This window comes from Aethalodelphis obliquidens, unplaced genomic scaffold (assembly GCF_003676395.1).
Source record: "Aethalodelphis obliquidens isolate GAN/ISIS:26980383/991018 unplaced genomic scaffold, ASM367639v1 scaffold6, whole genome shotgun sequence".
Taxonomy (NCBI): domain Eukaryota; kingdom Metazoa; phylum Chordata; class Mammalia; order Artiodactyla; family Delphinidae; genus Aethalodelphis; species Aethalodelphis obliquidens.
The window spans coordinates 46,680,961-46,697,489 of record NW_020837950.1 but is presented as its reverse complement, the minus strand read 5'-3'; the positions used below and the strand labels follow the sequence as shown (position 1 = coordinate 46,697,489).

General features: G+C 38.1%; 1 protein-coding gene across 1 annotated transcript in view; it reads right to left on the bottom strand.

Annotated features, from left to right (window-relative positions):
* Nucleotides 1–16,529, bottom strand: part of ENPEP (glutamyl aminopeptidase) — a 104,571-nt gene that overhangs the window by 14,003 nt on the left and 74,039 nt on the right. The window contains exons 12-13 of the mRNA XM_027103514.1: nucleotides 6,899–7,035; nucleotides 6,719–6,774 (exon numbers count right to left, since the gene is read on the bottom strand). Of these exons, the coding sequence (XP_026959315.1) occupies nucleotides 6,719–6,774; nucleotides 6,899–7,035 (193 nt within the window). The remainder of the gene's footprint in view (nucleotides 1–6,718; nucleotides 6,775–6,898; nucleotides 7,036–16,529) is intronic.

Genomic DNA, 16,529 nt, shown 5'->3' with positions numbered 1-16,529 from the left:
GATCATAGACTTCAGTGTTAATGAGAACCCTTCCATTAAACAATTAAGAAAATGCATTACTGTTAAGGCCCAATCAAAGAGGTTTGTTCACAATGATGTATTAGTGCTTTCATATGTTCAGTAATAAAGGGGAAGCGAGAACATTAAGGTGTGCATTTGAAAAATTGCTATGGCAGAATTTTAGATAAAACGAAAGCCATTTAGCTATACAGTTAATATTGACAAATAGAAACTTTTAAATTTTAGGTTCACAAGCTGATTGTAGTATACAAATGCACCTTTATAAGTGTATTGTATTGAATTTTTTTACATTTGACATGAATAGGAAATATAACAGTACTCGAGAATTGTGAATGTTTAAAACATTCCAATTGAACTTATATTTACCATAAAAACATCTCCCTTTTTTATACATTTCCCAATAATATTGATAAATAAAAATAGATTTTGTTTCTCAAAAAAATGTGACGTTACCATCGACATTTCAAAGTTTAAAGAGTTCGATTTCTTCCTCCTTAGAAAAGATTTTGGAACCTTTTGAAATAATGTTCTCAGAAATCTGTTATGCCTCAAATTTCAGCCTAGGTTTTGGAAAGAATCTTAGATAGGAATCCTGTCTTTCCAAATTACATTTTGAAAGTTAAAATTAAAGAATAAACTTTAAATTATTGAGAAAGTAATACTGATGCATTGAGTGCTAGTATATTTGAGGTCATTTTTTGTGAATGGCAAATAATGTAACCATATCTTGATTTCTCCCCTGAGAGTTGATAAGATAAACTGGTATTGGAGAGCTAGATAAGAATAAACACCTTTGGTATCATATGATTTGCACTAATGTGATATGATACAGTTTGTTTTCAGTTCAGAGAGCTGATTTCTTCTATTTTCTCAGTTCCTGATCTTATTTAGAAGAATTTATATTTTGGAGCATTCAGCCTGTCTTAATAAAAGTATAAATAATATTGAGAAATGGAGTGTTTTATTGAGACTGTTTGTTGAGTAAAAAAAAAAATTGTAGAGTTTTATGTTGACGGTTGAAACTTGAGCATTTTCTAATTTTAATGATTCTCTATTTTCCCGGGTGGATAGCACAACAGTCAGTTGTGCAACAGTCCAGTCAGTATTTTCTTAGACTACTTACGAAGAATAATTGTTGCTCTGAGGATCAAATTAACAAAAAGGCTAATGAAAGTTCAGGAAGAATGGCAGGTAATTTGGTTAGAAACCTCGTGGGCTGCACATTTATAGTAGGTGAAAAGATTAGAAGGAGTGGGTCTTGGTTACAAAGGCCAAAAGAATTGGCTAAATTAGCATAAGTAGAAGTAAGGAAGTAATCCAATGATCCAAAGGTTAGAGGCCCTGATGAAATACTATATATTTAACTGTTGAAAAAATCAATATCCTATCCTAGTGCCTTGTTTTTTCAACATACTTGATAGCTATGCAGTTGTTCCACTTTGGTATCACTTGTTTAGGTTTGAGTCACATGGTCAGAACACTGGACTGAGAGTGAATTTTTTGCTGGTTATTATAGAGATAATATGTCGAGAATTAAGTTGATGCACTTTTCATTTCCCACAAATCATGTTACTCTGTGGTATTTGATACTTCCGAGGAAGAGCAGTATCATTTAGAATCATGATTCTCAAGTTTGTGCATGTATCTGTAACACCTGGAAGGTTTGTTAATCACATACCCTTGGGCCCTATCCCTAGAATTTCTGATTCAGCAGGTCTGGAGTAGGGCCTAAGAAGTTGCATTTCTCATAAGTTCCTAGGCAATGCTGATACTACTGGGACGACGAGTGAAGAATCTGTTTTTAGAACAAAGACATGTATAGTGCCCTTCCCTCCCAGATCCCCTTACAGTGCTGCGTTGGCTCATAGCTGCACTTTCCTCAGAGAATAGCGCTTGACCAGATACATCCATCTGGCTTAAAAGGTTATGCTACCCCCACCCCTGGCCATTAATTGTCTGATTTAGGAATGCAACAGGCCAGCCTGCTTCCCTCAGGGTGGATCCACTCTGTAGTACAATTCATGGATACGGCTTCCTACTGGAATCTGGCAAAGCTAGACTCCAGCTGAGACCATATTGTCGCTCAGCCTTTTTCCCTGCCCCAGCCTGCTTCTCGCACTCCCTATCTCACGAGAGTACTCTCTCAATAAACCACCTATTCGGGAACCTCCATTTCAGACTCTGCTTTGAGGGAACTCAACCTAAGACAGCATTTTTACTCAGCTTTGAGTCTCAAACTCTGTTAAATTCGTAGACCAGCAGCAGCTCTGAAAGCCAGATTTGGTTGAGAATTTTCCTTGTTCAGAAATCTTCCATTTATAGTAAGAGTCCAACCTGAGGAACTTAAATCCTAGAATTGTCCTATAATCTATAGTGTGGAGAGGATGGAGGCTATAAACTTAAAGTTCTCACAAAATGCTGTAAAGAAGAAGAAAACAAAGAGGTCTTTTGAGTGAATTCTTACTTTCCTGTCTTGGCCTGAGGTACCCAGAAGATTGCGGAATCTGGAACAAAAGGTTTGTTTTTGCTTCCTCCGGTGTGACCTGGAAAGACTGCACAGTCCTTCTCCAAGAAGCTCAAATTAAACATAGTGTCTTACCAAACATGGCTTTCGAATGGGACATTAGACATGGTTGAGAGAGGTGGTTATGTGGATAGAACTGACCCCATGGTCTCTCGCTCTTCAGCAGAGCCTTCAGATGGTGTGGAGACTTTTGAAAACTTCCCATGTGTCTGGTCTCTCGATGTTAACTTACTAATTAAATTCAGATTTCTGGCTTAAAACAGTCTCTTTGCAATCAGCTGGATCCCTTTTGGAGTCTTTCCGCATTCCCCTACTTCTCCCTTCTTTAAAAGGCAGTCCTTGATAGGGTGGGGAAAGTTGCTTATCTGGTTCTGTGTTGTGGTCTGGTCAGCTCTGTTAGCACCTGTGAAATGGTAAATCTGGTGTACCTAGAAGTCTGTAATCTCGGCGTGGCTGATGTCCACCTTGTGGTCTTTATTTGCTAACCTGGCCCTCACCTTGGAAAGCACTGGAGCCACTACACCTTGAAGCCTGACTGAAAGTTTGTTTGGATCCTTAGCTTAGGGGGCCTTTGAAGCCATCCTTTCTGCCACTCTGCCCTTGCCTAGGGACTCCTGGTCCCTCCCATGTGCCTGCTAGCCAGCACTCTGCTTTCCCTTGTGCTGTTCCTCACCCACTCTCTTTGTCACACAGAGGGCTGCAGAGTGCCATATAAGCTACTGAAAAGGTAAAAAAATCTGTAACAGGTAGACAAAAAAAGGATTTTTTCTGTCTCCGTTTTGGCAAGGCCTCCAAACCAAGCCCCTTAACCTACACTCCAAAGTAAGACGCAGGCCCATCAAATTAGGACTGACATGGTTAGGAACAGGTTTTTGTGACCCTTAGCTGATAGCCCACTACCAGCCTGCGAAAGAGATTGGAGCGGCAAAGGGGGAGAGGGAGACATTTTAGAAGAGGGCTTTTGGAGGATTCTGTCAGTGTACTGTGAATGCTGTCCTCCCACAGGAGACAGGAGGGTGTAGGATGCTTTTCCCCTCACATGAAGCCTAGAAAAGGGGCTTTAATGGAACCACCTGAAGAGTTTTATCTGTGTACCCTGGAGCTTGGGGGCACAGTGGTCTGGTGTCTGATACCCCAAGAAATCTAAAGGATGAGAGACTGTGGTTGCTACTGCTCTGACATCGGAGTGAAGATACAGGACTGCATGAGGTTGCCTATCCTTCCAGACCTTGTCAGGGGAAAGGATATATGAATACTTCCTGTAGACTGGATACGGTTCAGAGGTTTTCACTTCCTCACCTCAAAGAACTGCAGGAGAAAGACCCTTGGCCATGGAATGTGTGTGGATGGTACATATTCCGCGAAAGCACCACACAAGGAAAAGGATCAGTGTTAAACATCTGCAAAGTTCAGAGAGGACCAGAAGTAGACAGCATGTCAGGATCTTTCTTGCCTTCATCTGCCCTCCTTCTGCTCTCCTTGCCTTAACACTGGAGGAATCAGAGGCAGCATGGTGAGAAGTAGAAGTTCCATGCAGCAAAACGGAGAGGAAATCAAGCGCTTTATTCCCATTGCAGGGGGCTGGCCTGAAACTAGCCTGGGGGCTGGAGGAACTTTACATGAAGTTGAACATTTGAGGGTTTTACTGGGCAGGGCATATAGTTGAAGTGAGTCTGTTGTGGGGACTCAGAAGTGACTGGGTGAATTTTTACTCCTTATCTTCAATAAATGTGCCCAGCGGGATATTCCATCCAAGGCAGTAAGAGTACTAGCTCCTCAAACCTGGGGGCAGGGGTATCAAGCATATTTTTGTTTTTAGATCCGCCCTTTTAGTCTTGCTGATGAAACAATAGTTCCATTTCTTTTTGAATACCAGAGTAGAACTGTGTAAATTCTAATGCAACCACATGCACTTACCCATCTAAGTACGCATTTCTGCTTTTCTGCAAAGTTTCAGAGTGATCTGGACCGGACTCTAACCAGCACAGGTGGGGTCTGTTTCTCTTTGAGTCCCTTTTACCTCATGCATTACAGAAGGAAATTGGGTGATAATAGCTCAGGCGATATTTCAGGTGATAGCTAAGGTATTTTCTGGTTTGGTGGCTGTGTGATTCTACATGTTTCTTGGCTTTCAAATTTGTTTCACTTTCTACCTTTCTGAAGCTCTTCAAAATGTTATGGGCTATGGCCAAGGAGCTGAGCAAATGTGAGAAAGTCGTTCAATTGTGTGAGTTATCTGCTTTGTACACAGCTCCTCAGAGAAAGCTGTTCAAGAGGCTTTCACTTCTTAAAGCAAAAGAACTGTCTGCATTGTGTTGTGATGGAAATTAAACCATAAGGTTATTACAGCTCTGTGTAATTTCTAACAGCCAAGATGCTAAGCTTTGGAAGAGATCACTATGTTTTCACAGGAGAGAGTTTTCCTGAAAAAAAAAATCTAAATGGTCCTATTATGTTTTAAAATGTTTAATTTTTAAGTTTTTGGCCGCACCACATAGCTTTCAGGCTCTTAGTTCCTTGGCCAGGGATTGAACCCGTGCCCTCCACAGTGAAAGCGCGGAGTCCTAACCACTGGATTGTCAGTAAATTCCCTAAAATGTTGATCATTTTCTTTCACCACTTAATTTCCCCAGTCTACACAGTACCAGGTACAGAGTAGGTGCTCAATAAATATTTATCAAATGAGTGATTGACATACCATAGCATAATGAAAATAATTAATCTGTTGCATATCCAGGAGATTAAACTTGGAGATTCACCAAAGAGAATCAAGTTGTCTATTACCTACAAAGGGAATCTAGATTGCAAATTCATAAGAGCTTTTCTAAATGCTTCTTTGCTGCTACTAAACAATGGTGGATGCTTTTTCATCAAGTAATACAATCTGCTGAGCACTTCCTAAAGACCAGACAATGTTTGGTGTCCCTTATGTGCATTATTTCATTTGCTCCTCACGAGAGTCTTATGAGGTCATCTCCATTTTACTAACAATAAAATTGAAGCAGAGACAGGTTAAGAAACTTTCTCGAGGTTATTCAGAACCAGGATTTTAACCTGGTTTGAGAGCTTGTTTTTTAACCCTATAAATTCCCTCCTTAAAAATGTCACAAATGTTTTCTGACTTCCAGTATACTATCTAGGGAGTCCATGTAAAATAGTTCTCCCATGCCTTTAGTGCTGCTATACTATCCTTCCAGCCATGTATTCAGCTCATATTTAATGAACATCTACTAGGGGCCGGGCACAGTTAGGAGCTGGGGATAAAATGAATAGGAACATGATCTAGGTGCCTACCTTTGTGAAACTTGCAGTTTGGTGGGTGAGATGGATAATTAATAAGCATTGACAATATAATATTATCGGAAATGCAGGACCCCATAAAAGGGACACCTAACCCAGACAAAGGGGCCATGAGGCTTCCTGAGGAACTAGCATCTCATTCTCAGTACCTTGCTTATGTCTAAAATGAGGCCACTACAAAGCCAGCAGAGCAAGTTGGCTGTGTCCCTAGCTCCTACAAAAGTGCCAGAAATTCAAAAAATACTTGTTGAATTACTAGTGTTAGACTACCTGAGAAAAATGTCTCAAAGGTACTGTGGTTACTACTCTTACATTACCCCAGTCTATGTTGATTATTGTTTTCAAAGTGTAGGTTGTTTTTTTTCTAAGTGTAAGTTACCTTCAGGCCATGAGAAAAAAATTGAAATTTCCTAAACAGTACCTTAATTCAATCCTAGGGCGCTATGTCTCATACTTCTTACCCCAGTGACCTGAATAAGATTTGACAACTCTAACCATAAAATCTTACAATGGGCTTGGGCTCACAGAGATGAGTTAATGAAACACACTGTTCGTATTTTTAATGAATCAAATTATGACAGTACACTTTTGTGCATTTGCAAGTGTCACTCCTAATTAGCTCAAGGACTCTGATTAGACAAACCCTATCTAAAGTCAATAGGGTAGGTGAGTTTTTGTGTATGTTGAGTTGATATCAATATTTTAGCTATAAGGCTCATATTAGTTTTAAAAAAAGTTATGAAAAAAATAATGTAAATAGTGGCTTCGGATATTTTAAACTATAAATTAGTACTTTGTTGTAATTCATTTTTAAAAAGATTTATGACAAGATCCACAGTATTTTAAATGATTGAATCTCATTCCAAAACCCACCTTGCCAAGGCAAAAGCGTCATCGATAAGACTTGCACGATCAGCAGAAGAAAAGTACTGGGAAGAGAAAGAAAAAAAGGTAAGAAACATGAATCTTAAAATGAAACGTGTTGAAAATTAATGTCATTATGATGCTGTTCTTAGAACAAAAAGAAAACAATTCACAACCTGCTATTCTTACCTTGTGGTTGAGGGAAAGATTGGTAGCTATCCATTCCCAAGTTGATACTTCATAATTTACACGATAAAACCCAATATGGTCTGGGTTTATTTTGAGAAAAGTGTTTCCACTAGGTTTAGGAGAGTTCAAAGTGATTCCTGTGGTAGTAAATAAACACTAATGAGAAACATGTTTGCACATACTATAAACACAGAGAAATTAGACCCAGAGGGTAAAAAGCAAAGAAAAGAAATATTAGCTCAAGGAGTCAAGTTTGATTTGGATCCAAAGCCCCAAAGCCTAATTCTTATTTAGTTGCCTAACTTTAACATGTCATTGTAGTGTGTGAGCTGAAAAAGAAATAAGTAATGTAAATAAGTGTCCTGTAATTTGTGACTTATTATTATTTCTTACTGGCAGAAGCTTGTCATATGGGTGAAATAATTCTGTGCTTGTCAATCCTTCAATAAGTAAAGCAATGGTTAAAGACAGAGAAGTCCATGCCCTTTGGGGGTAATCCATATATTCTTAATCGTGATGGATTAACTACACAAAGAATATTCACTGGGGCAGCCTGGGGAGGGGATAAAAATGTAAACATTTAAAAGAATACTTTGTGTATTAAAATCAATATTCAAATTGATGGAAATGGTGATTGCTAAGCAGAGCAATGATTTGAGGGTCAGTAGTGCTTTTAAAATGTCAAGAAGGCTTGCAATAGGACTAAAATCCAGATACAACATTCTTGATTTTGTGGTCCATTTCATGCTCGTTCTCCCAATTTTATTTATCTTTGTAAAGTCTTCTGCTTCCTTATTTCAACTGATTACATCAATGTTTTTTCATCAGTGGATTTACCAAATTAACTTTCTGAAGTAGCATTCAGAATTTACATAGGACTCTAGGATATAGATTTTGGAAGTTCAACATTGAGGAACAAAGACTTATGTTTTAAGTAAAAACTACTCAAAATAATAGTTATGCTCTGACATGACCAGTGTTTGTTAGCATTAGCGAACGAACATTAGGATGTTCGTTAGCATCCTGTACTTTTATACTTATATACTCTTTTGTTTGTGTGGACAATATGCAATTTAAATAACGATGTGGGAATACTTAGTATATTTAAATAATTTCAAATAGTTTAATGTAGTGATAATGTGGGATGTGATATTGGAAAATAGGAGACGAGGCTGGAAGTAAAAGTGAGGCCTCAGTGTGAAGAGCCACAAGCTGTGTTAAGTTCATCTTCTTTTTTTTCTTTTTTTAAAAATTTATTTATATTTATTTTGGCTGCGTTGGGTCTTTCGTTGCTGCATATGGGCTTTCTCTAGGTCTTTTGTTGCTGCGTACGGGCTTTCTCTGGTTGTGGTGAGCGGGGACCACTCTTCTTTGCAGTGCGCGGGCTTCTCATTGCGACGGCTTCTGTTGTTGCAGAGCATGTGCTCTAGGCACATGGGGTTCAATAGTTGTGGCACGTGGGCTCAGTAGTTGTGGCTCATGGGCTTAGTTGCTCCACGGCATGTGAGATCTTCCCGGAGCAGGGCTCAAACCCATGTCCCCTGCATTGGCAGGCAGATTCTTAACCACTGAGCCACCAGGGAAGCCCAAGAAGTCCATCTTCTGAGAGATGGTAAGAATAGAGAAGATTTTTAAGCAGGGAAATAATATGCTCCAGCCTGCTTCTAGAAAGATAATTTTGATGGTGGTATGGGAAGGAGATATTGGAAGGAGATTCTAGAGTCTACTGTAATAATCTAGGGCAAGAGAGAATGAGGGCTTACACTAATGTGGAGATGATGAAAATAGGTGATGTGTTCAAGGGACACATCACTGGTAAAATCAACACTGTCCTTTTTCTGAGTTGATGAGGACAGTTAGAGGAGGGAAAAATAGCTTGCATGATTGGATGAATAATGGTGTTGCCCTTACAGAATAGAGAAAGATGAGTCAGTTTGGGAGGAAAGATGATTTAAATTTTGGAAGCATTCACAAGGTTTGGAGGATATCCAGGACACAGTAGTTTTCCATAATATATAAGTAAACTCTTCAATAAAGTTTCTTTAGGAACGTTCAGAGTAGGTTCTTGACAAATTGTAAACATTTACCTCACTCATATAGTATTTATCTTTCTTTGTCATCCTCCCATGGACATGTTGTTGAAAGGAAGCTAATCTTTTGGCAGCCATACACTTTGAATGTTTGTATTGGGAGGACAGCCTCTTGCTTAAGCACAGAGCCATATATTATAGGAGAAAGAGCATGAACTTTCCAGTCTGAGAGACTGAGGATAAAATCATTGCTCTATGACTTACTAGCTGTGTGATCTTGGCCAAATCACTTGACCTCTCTGTGTCTCAGTTCATCATGAGGGAAGTAGGGATAAAAATCCCTCACAGGGCTGTTGTGAAGATTAAATAAGATAACATAGGTAAAGTGTTGGTCACATAGTTATGTGTCCAACAGATGGTAGCTATCCCCATTATTATGAAAGGGGATATGCCGCCAGTTCTATAAATAGCAAAGCAAATATAAATAACGTTGAGAAGTTCCTGGCAATCCATCCAAATACTGCAGTATTTTATAAAGTGTGCTTTATATATACCTAGTTAAGCCTGTCTAGAGTTACAGTGATTTTTCTCACTTTATAGATGAGGAAGCTGAGATCCAGGAAGTCAGTAGTTACCAGACTTTCCAAGTTCATGCTACTCTTGGAACAGTTGTCAACAACAAAATACTGTTGGGTTGTTTAGTTACATAATGAAGTAAATAGGACTAAAATATTGATGCCTATTCCAGGTGGTACATAGAAGTAAGGGTGTATGTTTCATTCTGTTTCTCCAATTACTATTAAGAATTTTCTGATTATAACAGTAGTATGTGTTCTTTAGGTTCCAAATATGTATTTGGAAAATACAAAAAGAGTATAATGAAGAATACAGAAATTACCCACCACCAGTTGACATTATGTTTTTATCTTGTGTGCATGTATGTATCTTCCATATATATGTACATATGAACACACAATACACGTACTGGAACCTTACTGTGTTTATTATTATTAATCCTTTTCATTTGAAATTATATTGTAAGCACTTTGCAATTTCATTTTCTATATATGAAGATTTAAATTTAATGGCCATATAGTACTCTGTCATTCAGTTTATAAATTGTTTTGTGCTATTTCTTGCTAGTTTTACACGTAAAAGTGGTGAACGAATTCTTTCTGGGTAGGGGCTCTTTCTAGAAAAATTTTTTCCTTCTATTATTTGTCTAATAATTATCTTTTCAAAATTTCATCCAGAGGCTAGTTTCAACTCAGATTTCAATAACATAGCATGCATAATAGCTCTCTAATAGACTATTTTATATAAATAATTATAACAAGCTTCAGTCAACTAGACAGCTTGTGACAGCCTGAAATTTTTAGAGAAGGAAACATTCTTGTTTGTGGACATAAATACTGTGTTGCATCGCTCCTTTAAGCAAGTTATTTTTCTGTGTAAAATGACAGTTTATATCTATCTTATTAAATTTGTGTATCAGTTAGTAGTAAAACAGCTGAAATACACAAGAGTAGTATTTTTTGACTAATTACACACAAATTATATTTGGAGACCTAAAAATTTCAAGGAGGATGCACTGTCAGAATTTGGGGGGACTTCCCTGGCAGTCCAGTGGTTAAGACTTCACCTTCCAATGCAGGGGGTGCGGGTTCGATCCCTGGTCAGGGAGCTAAGATCCCACATGCCTTATGGCCAAAAAACCAACACATAAAACAGAAACAACAATAACAAATTCAATAAAGACTTTAAAAATGTCTCATATCAAAAATATCTTTAAAAAATTCCACTAGTATTCTGACTAGTTACAGTTTAAAAAAAAAAAAAGGAATTTGGGGTCAAGGAAGAAAAGCTCAATCTCTGAAACGAAGACTAACATGACCCATTGTACAAATGGATTGGTTCCATTTGTGACAATGTTTTCAACAAATTACTTATTCAAGGAAATATTATTGATTGTGTTAATAATAATTATAGAGTCCCGTCTAAATCTCAGCAAGTAGCCTAGAGAATCTCCCTGAAAAGAAAGATGTAGGATTAATATGTAATGTATAATAAGTAGGAATCGGGAAAAAATGCAATCTGACTATCGTGATGAAGGATTATCATAGGCAATGGTTTTGGTGATTGTGAAGAAATAATTGCAAAGGAGAGTTGGATAGTGAAGATCTCTTGATGTGTCCCTAGTCTGCCTAGGAAAGCAGGTGCCCAACTTAGTTGGTACATGTGTTCCAGATCATTTGACAGATCTGCTCTTATAGAGAACAGTGTATATGGAGAAACCTGTTGGTTGTTTACCATACTGTTCCCTTTTCCTCCTGGGTACACAGCTAGACTATATTTATTAGCCTCCCTTCCAGTTAGGTGGCAACATATGATTGACACCGAGACATAAAGTGTGGGGAGAAATAATACATGCATTTCTAGTTCTGGTCCCTCCATTATCTTCCTCTGTATTCTGATCAGTTGCAAAAGATTCAGCAGAGAATTATTTAAAAAGAATAACCAACAAGGACCTACTATAAAGCACAGGGAACTCTGCTAAATGTTATGTGGCAGCCTGGATGGGAGGGGAGTCTGGGGGAGAATGGATACATGTATATGTATGGCTGAGTTACTTTGCTGTGCACCTGAAACTATTGCAACATTGTTAATCGGCTATAATCCAATGTAAAATAAAAAGTTAAAAAAAGAAAAAAAAGAGAAAAAGATCCAGCAGAGAAGTCCAAGATTGGGTCAAGGGGAGGGAGGAGGTGGAGCCATGAGAAAGAAAAAGCCAGGAATTCTAAGTCATTATCTGAGAGTGAGCTACCTAGGAGAGATGGTAGGTCAGGAACACCTCCATTGGAGTGTTGCATGAATAAGAAATTTTTATTGCATGGAGCCACCCCTGATAGCCTCTCAATGCAATAATTAGACTCCCCTAGTTAATGCAGTATATATACAAAGCAGTCACAGCTTATGACCTCTTTAAAATAATTAATATACCCCAACTCTCTATGTACCCTTATTAAGTAAATTTTCTTCCTGGAAGAGATATTTAATTAGCTGAAGTGAATATTCTGTTTCACCTTGGCCAGTATGTTTTTATTTGTGTAAATTAACAAATTAGCATTCTTATATGTATGGTTCACGTGAATAAGATTTCTGAGACTTGGTTGACCAGGGCTGAATTAAACAAACTGAGCTTCTGAATCTGCAAAACGGAATCCGTAATGATTCAATCAAAATTCAAAGATTCCATGAGGCTCAGTTTGGAGGAATGAAGAAAGTTTCTCTCTCTCTCTCCCCTGCCCTATTTGCCATTAAATTAAAAAATATATGCCCATCATTATTTTGATATGAAACATTTAAGTATAACTACCATCAAATTTTAGTAATATCTTATTTATATGATAGTCAGAATTTGGTTATCTAAACCATCCAGAATGCATCCTCAATCTGAAGGAGTTATGAAAACAGTCATCACAAAATCTATTCCACTCCTATGCCCTAAACTGTCTTTTAGACCCTATGTGCTTATGAACCCCTATTTTTATTTATTTATTTTTTTATAAATATTTTTTAAAACAATTAAAAATTTTTTTTCCTTTTTTTAAAAAATTAATGAATTTACTTTTTGGCTGTGTTGGGTCTTCGCTGCAGCGCGTGGGCTTTCTGTAGTTGCAGCGACCGGGGGCTACTCTTCATTGCAGTGCGCAGGCTTCTCATTGTGGTGGCTTCTCTTTGTTGTGGATCACAGACTCTAGGCGTGCCGGCTTCAGTAGTTGTGGCTTGTGGGCTCAGTAGTTGTGGCTTGTGGGCTCTAGAGCGCAGGCTCAGAAGTTGTGGCGCACAGGCTTAGTTGCTCTGCAGCATGTGGGATCTTCCCGGAGCAGGGATTGAACCCATGTCCCCTGCATTGGCAGGCAGATCCTTTTTTTTTAATACATTTAGTTATTTATTTATTTGGCTGTGTTGGGTCTTCATTTCTATGCGAGGGCTTTCTCTAGTTGCGGCGAGCGGAGGCCACTCTTCATCGCGGTGTGCGGGCCTCTCACTGTCGTGGCTTCTCTTGTTACAGAGCACAGGATCCAGATGCGCAAGCTCAGTAGGTGTGGCTCATGGGCCCAGTTGCTCCGCGGCATGTGGGATCTTCTCAGACCAGGGCTCGAACCCGTGTCCCCTGCATTGGTAGGCAGATTCTCAACCACTGCACCACCAGGGAAGCCCCGAGTTAGATTCTTAACCACTGTGCCACCAGGGAAGTCCCAAATCCCTATTTTTAAATACTATGTTTTAGCAAGATTGGTTGTCTGATATCATGTGATAATCTACAAGTCTTCGAAATGTTAGAAAGCAGCAGATTAGAAACAAAAAGGTGGTATACTACTAAATGTAGATGCACTGACAGTAGCCAAAATAGTAGCTGATGCTAAAGATAGAGGCATTACTATACACAGTCAGCCTCTAGAAGCACAGCGGTCTGCAGGCAAACAAACGTTCATTAAGCAAGGACTTCCTGAACTCTTAGTAACTCTTAGGATGCACACAGAACCTTGTTGGGAATAGGGGAGCAGGAGACAAGGAGTATGATGTGTAGTTGGTATCCTCAAAGAGCTTATAATTTACTTTAAAAAGAAAAGACAGAGCATATGAATCGTAAATAACCATGCTGCTGCTTAAAATCTAAGGAATAATACTAAGAACAAGGATTGATGAAACTAATAGCATAAAATATACTCTCAACAATGAGAGGAGAGATTATTCAGGGTAGGTTAGAATAGCCAGAGAAGCATCTGAGATGGAGATCCTCTTCTTTTGTTATAAAGTACATGTTTAATTTAAAATACCGTGTGTAACACAAATGTAAATAAATGACCTTAGGGGAAGTCCCACTCTTGCCTGGGAAATTTCTAACTGATGAATCACCAAAGAAAACGAGAAGAGGGAGGTGGGGCTGGTAACCTGAGCTGATTGCCCATTCAGTACACTCAGGACATGTTGTCATCTGTGCTCTGAGCTGAGAGCTGAAGATGTCCCCAAACAGGAAACCGGAACTTATTGCATAGCCTAAAAATGGAGCAGGCACTTTGAAGTAGGAAGAGATGTCTAGTTTGCTTCTGGCTAAGTGACCAGTCATGATTCTGAAGTTGCAGATAAAGATAGGTTTGTCATCAAAGCTCTGTGAACATTAGAGCCACTTCATTCTTTCAATAAACAATTACTAGGTACCTGCTGGAGATATAGAACAACCACACAACAACAAAAAATAAGCTCCATTTCTCAAGGAATATTCTACAGAGAGGGGAGAGACAGATAAAGTCAATAGTTACAGCAAAAAATGTCTTAAATATAATGACAGAGGGATAGAGCTTCCCCTAAGAGCCCTTTGCTTTCTCACTTTCATACTAGCATTTTCTGTCTGTAGCACTATTTCAGTCTACACTCAGTCCATCCTGTCATCCACTTAAACTCTAACTTTAGCCCCCCCTAACTCTGAGACTAGATGTCCCTTTCCTTAGTAACTTTCCTCAACCCCTAAATCTCCACTGGTGCTTCTCCTGCAAGTGCCTTTGGCTGTTACCACACCAGGCCCTTATGACATGGTATTATGTTTGCCTGACTCGTCCACACCCTCCCTAGACAGTAATTACCACAAGGTAAGGATTGTGGGTTCCCCCCTACCCAGCATTATCTCCATACCTATCCCTGTGTTTGGCCCATAAGTTAGTTCTCAGTAAATACTGGTTTGAAATAATTAATTAATTTAATTCATTATTTAATTCATTATTCAAATATTCTGTCTAATAAGTACATAATACATACAAGAAGAATGTTTATTGTTAACTCCTGAAACCTATTTTACAAAACACTTGAATAAGCTTTAGTTATCTGGAAAATTTACTTTTGTGGAAACCTCATTTCATGAAAATGCTAGGTACATTGTGTTAGTGTATATAAATTACTCATGCTTTTAAATTTGTAAACAACAAATCAGGCAGCTTCCCAGACATTCCCCCAACCCTCAGTTAACCAGTGGTGACCAATGGGGAAAATATGTAGTAATATTTAAACCAGATCCACTGAAAACCTCCCAAGGGAATCCTAGCCTTATTATGCCTTTTATCGGTGCTATTGCACATTTTTAAAACTTTTTTTCTGTCTTCTCCATTTTCCTTTGGCTTGAGTAATGTACTTGAGTAAGAAAATGGTCAGAAGACGGCCCACAAAAGATGGAGCTTGGTACTCAAACACAAAATTATCCTATATAAAATACTAAGACAAAATGGCATTGATCTGGGTATTCTAAAAGAATTCAAGAGAAATTGCTGACTACATCAGTTAAGGTTAGCCTAAATGACCAAAAGAAAGTTTTGTTGTAAAGGCAACAGAAAGGGGTCTTACCTCGACTATAGCAAAGCTGGTAGAGTTTATAGTAAAAATTAAAACTCACAAAATAATTTATAGTAAAAGTAAAAACCAAAGCTGAAAAAACTATATCGGAGCCACATAAAACCTTGTTCACAAATGTTTATAGCAATATTATTCATAACAGCCAAAAGGCAGAAACAATTCATATGCCCATCAACTGATGAACAGATAAACAAAAGGTAGTATCAATATGATACTACTTTTGTAATATCAATATGATATTACAAAAGGTAATATCAATATGATGTGAATATAATTTGGCAATAAAAAAGAATGAAGTACTGATACATGCTATGACATGGATGAACTTGAAAACATGTTAGGTGAAAGAAGCTATCACAAAGTGCTACATGTATCATTCCATTTATGTGAAATGTCTAAAATAGCCAAATCTATGCAGATAGAAAGTAGATTAGTGGTTGCTTAGGGCTGGGGTTATAGGAGAATAGAGGAGTTGATAGCTAAAGGATGTGGAGTTTCTTTTTGAGGTGATTGAAATGCTCTAAAATTTACTGTGATGATGGTTACAAGTGTCTGTGAATGTAATAAAAACCATTGGATTGCACACTTTAAATGGGGGAATTTCCTAGTATGTGAATTATATCTCAATAAAGTTGTTTTTTAAAAAAAGTCTACTGGAAATAGTGTAAAAACTTACTTGCCAGAGGAAATTAATTACTATTTTAGAATATCTTACAGGAGCAAATAGGCATATGTAAATAGAGGATAGATGATCTACTTTTATCCCTGAGAAGCCGTGGGGGAAAGTCCATGCCAAATGCTATTCTGAAACCAAGTCCTCATGGGAAGGGATGAAGAAGAGTCTCATTTGTCTTAGATAAGAAGTGATTTTGAAACACAAAACAAGCACAATAGCAAAAGTATAAAAAGCAAGATTCTTCTGGGATGGTTGCTAAAACCTGTCTTATTTTTTCAGCGATCTGTAGTAGAGAACATGTGATAAGGTCTCCCATGTTTTTATGTAACTCTAAAATTTTTCAAGAAGGGAAAAGACAAATCAATGGAGATAGAATACAGAAATATATTTCTAGTTGGTTTAAGTGAGCAGAACAGTCACAGCTGAATTTAACACAGGCAAGTGCCAAGTCATTCACTTAGGGAGATGGTTAGATGGATGGATATAGATATAGGTAATGCCTTGAGCTACTGGTGAC